The 7088-nt window shown below is 32.2% G+C and overlaps 1 protein-coding gene across 1 annotated transcript; it reads right to left on the bottom strand.

Annotated features, from left to right (window-relative positions):
• Nucleotides 1-435: 435 nt before the first annotated feature.
• On the bottom strand, nucleotides 436-4195 carry Csn3 (casein kappa). The gene is made up of 3 exons (XM_027950891.1): nucleotides 4142-4195; nucleotides 2046-2078; nucleotides 436-894 (listed from the first exon to the last, which is right to left on the bottom strand). The coding sequence occupies exons 1-3, from the start codon at nucleotides 4193-4195 to the stop codon at nucleotides 436-438; spliced, it is 546 nt and encodes a 181-aa protein (XP_027806692.1).
• Between the last annotated feature and the right edge of the window lie 2893 nt (nucleotides 4196-7088).

Raw genomic sequence — 7088 nt, 5'->3', positions numbered from 1 at the left:
GGAATTAAAAAATTAAAACTCATATTCTAAATAACTTTATCTGAGAAAATTCATTTTTGAGATAAAAAAATCAGAGTATATATAGTATTTTACTCACTGTCATAGCTGTCTGTGAATAGTGATGAAATAAAAATAATACATTCTAAGAGTGTTCCATTTGGCAGAAAAAGCATTTGAGAATAAAATTCCCAAATTCTTAATTTTATAAAATGTGATTATTTTTTGTTGGAACAGAATCTATTAATTGATGTGCTATAGTGCTATAGGTCCTCCAAATAAAATTACATTTATCCTATTTTGCCTGCTCCCATAACATACTTAATTTATCCATTCTCATAATTTTAGATTTTACAATTGATAGTTCCATGCTTCTTGTTTGGATTGTTCATTTTATATTTTGTTCACTTACCTATATTGTCTTCTATTTTGTTTCTTTTATACAACTGGTGAAGTCACTGGGACTGTAGTAGTTTCAGGGGTGTTGACAAACTCTGAGAAAGCTTCAGGAATGACTGTGGTGCTCACTGCTGGTTCATCAGTAGGAACTGGTGTAGGCTCAACGGTATTTTTAACATCATTGGCAGTGATAGTGGTTTTATCCTGAATTTTCTTTGGGGGAATTGCCATAAATGATGGGTGTAGATATGGGTGAGGTTGTACCATGGTAGGATGGGGGATAGTTGACAGGAGATGCCATTGGGGAATTTGGGCATGTGACATATGTACAAATGCTTTTGTAGAGTATGGATGAATCATATATGGATTATTAATTGATGCAACTGGTGTACGTTGATGGTAATTAGGTTCAAAATGAGGATTCCTATTCAACACATAATGAATTGGGACATATGAGACTATCTTCTCATCAAACAACCTTTCAATTTTTTTGTTGCACTGAAAAAAGAATAAAATATGTAGAAAAGTATGATTATAGAAGAATGTAGAGCTATCTTAAATCAGCATTTTTTGAAATAATATCATTCGATATTGATAAAACATTTGAAGTATGGAACTCAACATCATATTATTTTACATGATATGGATATATACACCTTCCTTTTAATTCAATATTTTATATATTATAAAATCTTATTTTCAATAATTTAAAAGTAATACTTGTTTCAAACAAAGTAGATGAGATAATTCTCAATACAAACCACATTGCCCCAGATTTGATACATATGGAAATTACTCAGTAAATACTGGATATTATGAGTACAACACATTGAAAATTCTCACAGGGAACTTTGACATATCATGCACAAACACAGATAACACACATATACACTAATGTACATATTTGTACCACATATTTGTAATTGCTCAAATTTTATTTATCTAGAGCTTAGCCTGAGAGATGGTAAGCTTTATTTTCTCTAAACTAATTATAGCAAAATAGTAAAATGTGGGAGGATTTCTGGATTTAAACTTAGGATTCTTTTTTTCTTTAAGTTTAATTTTCTCCACAAAAGATGAGCTAGGGAATTTTCAATTTTTAATTGAACATTAAATTATATGCATACATAAAAATTTGTATTTCTATATGAATAGAAAAACAATACAGCAAAGCAAACATTTCTCATAAAAGGAAACAAATTTTAATATATTAATTCAAATATATTTGGGAAACAAAAGGAAAACAAATACAAGTATATAAGTATTCAAGGGCAGGTAACAGAGGGATCTTTCCCCAAGTCTTAAAATGTAGACAGGAGAGATATTAAGTTTTACTTTGTTTCTATGTCCTCTCAATGTGAAATGTTGGGAGTGTTTTCTCTTGTGGCTGCATACACAAGAAAGACAAAAATACATGCCTTGGGCTATGTAATGGAACCAAGAGTTTCAGATAAACAAGTCTGAGGTGGATTCGTATTATCTTTTGCTGAAGAGCAGTGATATGGTTTTTTTTTTTTTTAAAGATCATTAGATTATTTGTGGAGATCAAATGCTTATTTAGTTTTTAGACAGCATTTTAATATTGAACTTTGAAGAATAATATATTGTGGAATTCATGTGTCTAACAGAAATAATTAAGATAAACTTACTGCTGATTTTTCCTGGTCTTGTACCTCTGCAGCCTGAGGAGTTGCAGAAAAATAAATAATGAGAAATTGAAAAAAAAAAAAAAAAAGCACTGCAGTTTTTAAAATTATTATTTGTTCTTATTCTCTGTTTTAGTTTAAAAATATTTTTTATTGAAGACACAATGTGTATGATGTCAGTATTTTTATTTTTGAGGAAGGGTTAATTTAGCACATAAATGATGGTATCATATTGCTGTTTTAATTTGTGTAATTTTGACTACTCTTAGAATCGAATGGCAAAATCTACAAAGTTTAATTTTCCTTTTGAATTATTTACGCATGCGCCTGGGGCTTGAAGCCTTTCTGAAATGCAAAGGACAGTTTACACAATGTAGGCGCTAATAGCTTGAGAAGCTGTGAAGAGCAGTTAATTGTGGCTCATTTTATGATTGGAACTCCTATTATTCAAAGGAGTTATATAATAGGAGAATACTCCTATTACCTAAATTCTTAATATGCAAGTAACTATAAAACATAATTTAAAGGAATAATAAAAAATGTGGAAGTCACAGTAATTCAAAAATTTTAAGAGTAGTTTTGACTCCAGGAATTTGCCTAACGGAGCCTGGCCATGGCACATGCCTGTAATCTCAGTGGCACTGGAGGCTGAGGCAGGAGGATTGAGAGTTCAGAGACAGCCTCAGCAAAAGTGAGGTGCTAAGTAACTCAGTGAAACCCTATCTCTAAATAAAATACAAAAGAGGGTTGGGGATGTGACTCAGTGGTCAAGTGCCCATGAGTTCAATCCCTGGAACACTCCCCACACACAACTAAAAGAATTTATATAACAGCTGGTCATGGTGGTGCACACCTGCAATTTGGGAAGCTGAGACTGGAGGATTGTAAGGTCAAGGCCAAACTCAGCAACTAAGCCAGGCCTTAAGCAACTTAGTAAGGCCCTGCCTAGAAATGAAAAAATAAAGCCAGGTGCAGTGGTGCATGCCTGTAATCCCAGCGGTTTGGGAGGCTGAGACAGGAGGGTTGCAAGCCAGCCTCAGCAATAGCGATGGGCTAAGCAACTCAGTGAGACCCTGTCTCTTAAGAAAAAACAAAAACAAAACAAAATAGGGATGAGGATGTGACTCAGTGGCTGTGGGCCCCTGAGTTCAATCCCTGGTGCCAAAAAATAAACAATAAAAACATAAAAATAAAAAGAGCTGAGAATCTGCTCAGTATTTAAGTGCCTCTGGGTTCATTCTTTAGTATTGAAAAAAAAAAAGAATTTACATAACAAATTTATTTAAAAGAGCTTAACTTAAAGCAAGCCTAAATTTAGTAATAAATGAAGGAAGAACTCCAAAATTTTTACAATCTTAACTGAGCAGCTATACTATTAGCTATGCTTCCTTCCTTGTTCTTGCTGTTGGCAAATATAGTGTTTGAAATTCCTTAATGAACATGAAAAATAAAACAGAGCAATAGCCAAAGCAACAATAAAAACAATTTTAAAATATCAAAAGAGAAGCAGAACCTTTTTTTTTTTGGCCTACTGTTAAACATATCATGCAGTTCAAATGGCATTGGCCAACCTTAGAACTGTTTATGGTCCTGCGTCCTTGGGAAGGAGCCTGCTAGTTGACATCATGAGTGGAGTATAACTCAAGATAAGATAATGATTTGAATGCTAGAGACAGAGTGTCAAGGTCTTAGTGAAGAAGCTTAGCCAAACCTCTGATATTTAAGGATTTAGTACCTAAGGAGAATGTAGTCTGGGAGAAGTAGGAATTTAATTAGAACAATTGAAGATTTATGACTCTATTTCTGTATTTGTTCTTTATAAATTGTCTTTAGAGCATTTTATAATTTTAAAATATTTTCAGTATTATTTTCCCCAGAATATATATTTTTATAGCATAAAAATTTGAAAGCCTTTTTTATACATGATTAAGTGGGATTTTTAAACTATGGTAACTAAATGGATATCTAGAACGTTACTTTTATAATAGAAATAAATATTAAAATATCTAGCATGGAGATATTTTATTCTATGGGGCATAAGTGTATTTAGAAATTTAACCCTCAAATAAAATATTCTTGGTTAAATGAAATTAACTCACCAAGAGAGGTAGGGTTAGTACCACAACATTCACAATCAGAAGAAAACCTTTCATTATTGCACCTAAAAAATAAAATATTAAAAGAATCTATTACTAGCAATTTAGAAATGATTTGATATAATGTTTGCTTTGCTTTGCTTTAAGTAAAAAAGAGCCTGATTTTGTAGGTAGATTTAGCCAAAGTGGAAATTCTATTTTATTAAGAGTATTAGAAACTCTAAACTTAGAGGAAAAATTTTTGAATTTAATTTTGATAATATTAATAAAAGCATTATTACAAGTTCAGTCATCTGTTCATTTAGTATATTCTGATAACCTAATAAGAATGAAGTCCTATGCAGAATGTTGAGATTATCAAAGTGAAACTGATATAAATGTTGCTAAAAAGTAACATTCTCTTTAGGGATGAGAGCTGACACATAAAATGCCACAAAGACAGTTTCTCCTGATAGAAAGTTTCAGTTGAGAGAAGCAGCAAAGTCTTTGTGTAGATGACATATAGATGAAACTTGCCTATGGGGAGTTTAATGGGGAAGAACACACTTCAGGTAAAGGAGAAATCCTTGAAAATATCCATGGACATTTTGATTGAAGTGTTATAGGATAAGGGAAAGACAAAGTTGGGAAGAAAGTTTAGAGCAGAAAAAGTAGAGATCTTAAACGCTGGTTAAAGCGTGAGGCACTACTTAGTAAACAACGGAAAACATTTGTTTTTGGACTAGACACTAATAAGACTATACACTCCTTTGGATGACTGAATTCTAGTCTAGGTCTCATCCTTACTTGTGTAACCACAGTCAATTCATTTCCCTTTCCCAGACTTTGCATTACTTACCTGTAACATAAGAGTTTGATCTGAGTGATTTCTAAAATTTGGTGATCTATGATCAATGTACATAAAGTACATAGGATGGAAGAGGAGTGGGAAGATGTGAAAATGCACTCATCATAATCTAAATCTACTTCTCTAGTAAACCTAAGTAATATGATTAATTTCACTGTTTTAATAAGTATAGATAGGACAACTTCAGTGACTGACTGAAATGTTTAAGGAAATAAAATAGCTTATTTGTTTATTTATTTTAAATAAAAGAGGATCCAGTTATACTCAAAGGACTTAAAAGCAGCATACTATAGTGATGCATCCACATCAATGTTTACAGCAGCTCATTTCACAATAGCAAAACTATGGAACCAACCTGGGTGCCCTTCAACAGATAAATGGGTAAAGAAAATGTGATATATATATATATATATATATATATATATATATATATATAAATAACTGAATATTACTCAGCCTTAAAGAAGAATGAAATTATGACATTAACTGGCAAATGGGTAGAGGGGGAGAATATCATGCTAAGTGAAATAAGCCAATCCCAAAGAACCAAGGGCCTGTATTTTTTTTTTTATGATATGCTGATGCTTATTCACAATAAGGGGGGAGAGCTAGGAAAGAATAGAGGTAATTAGGATTAGAGACAGGAGAGGGAAGGGAGGGAAGGGAGTATGAGGGTGGGAAGGACAGTGGAATGAATCAGACCTTATTACCCTATGTGTGTATATGATTACAGGACTGGTATAATTCTACATCGTGGACAAACAAAAAAACGAGAAGTTACACTCCATTTATGTATGATATGTAAAAATGCATTCTGTATTCATGTATAATTAATTAGAACAAATAAAAATTTTTTAAAGGATACAGTGTCACATTTGCTTCTTAATTTTAATAAATTGTCTTTTAGACAGTAATGTAACATCTAAACTTTTAGGTTCACATTATATTTGTGAAGTAAATATTAAGTACATTTGCTGCAACTATTGTTATTGCCATACTTAAATAAACTTGAGTCACTGCAAAGTGAGCCTTAGAAAAGTCACAGAATTAAAGCCCCAGGTAGAGAAAAGGAATCGGATCAGATTCTATTTGCCTTTGAAAATTATTGACTAAAAAATAATCTTTCTCTCGAAAATCATAGATGACTTCTCAATTCACATAAAATACCACACATACAAAAGAGAACATTCTATAAAATGATAATAGTTCCTCCCTTTTTAGCATAAATAGAAATCAGAGATAATATGCTTTACATTTTAGGTACTTGAACCAGCAAGTACTTGAACTTGCCCTCATAGCTTGGAAAGAAGATATAGTTTGTGGAATTATAGAATTATTCAACTTCCATGAGCACATGAAACACATAACTTTAAAACATAATTATACTATAACAAAATTATGACTTTTGGGTAGAAACAAAATTCAAAGGTAATTAGTGGATCAATGAGGATTATTATCAGAGGTCCATCTTCCTGAGTTGACTCTCTCTGTTTGTAGCAATAGGTTTATTGTCTCAAGCATGTTCTTATTTAGAATTCATGATGTCTTCTCTAATTTAGCCAGTATCAAACCTTGAGCCAAAGTAAAGTTAAAATTAATTTAATCATAACACCATAAAAATCGAGGGTTTATGTTAGAAATTAATGTTGAAGTAATGCTTGGACACATTTAAACATAGCAATAAAGGCTAAAAGGAAGAAAATGTCATTCAAAAATAACTCGGTGATGACCCAACTAACTACTGTGGAGAATCACTCTGAGCTGTTTAGAACAATTACCTTTGCTTGTTTCTGTCAGGTGTTGCTTGGCAGTAAGGTCTTCCTTGGCTTCTTAGTTGTAGAGAAGACCCAAGATAAATAACCGAAGACTAATTATAGGGTATTAGTACCTTGAGTCCATTCTATTTCCCTCCTACTTTCTACCCAATGAGATGATGACAAAACGGGAAGATCTGATGACAGCAGGGTCATCTTTAGGTCAATCTTAGCTAATGAAATGCAGAGGGGGAAATAGAGTTGTCAGTCACAAAGCTTAAAAAAAAAAGACTATTCATATCTTATTAAATAATCTTATCCTTTATAAAATATAGAATTGTTTAAAGTA

The sequence above is a fragment of the Marmota flaviventris genome, chromosome 7, assembly GCF_047511675.1.
Source record: "Marmota flaviventris isolate mMarFla1 chromosome 7, mMarFla1.hap1, whole genome shotgun sequence".
Classification (NCBI taxonomy): Eukaryota; Metazoa; Chordata; class Mammalia; order Rodentia; family Sciuridae; genus Marmota; species Marmota flaviventris.
Note: the sequence above shows the minus strand (reverse complement) of the source record. Positions and strands in the feature narration are given on the sequence as shown.

What these genes read in the sequence shown, in the direction of transcription:
- Csn3 (XM_027950891.1), bottom strand. Translation starts at nt 4,195, where the DNA reads ATGAAAGGTTTTCTTCTGATTGTGAATGTTGTGGTACTAACCCTACCT. An exon ending in TACTAACCCTACCTCTCTTG is followed by an intron (nt 2,079 to 4,141) that starts GTGAGTTAATTT and finishes GCAACTCCTCAG; the next exon opens with GCTGCAGAGGTACAAGACCA. An exon ending in AAGACCAGGAAAAATCAGCA is followed by an intron (nt 895 to 2,045) that starts GTAAGTTTATCT and finishes TTCTTTTTTCAG; the next exon opens with TGCAACAAAAAAATTGAAAG.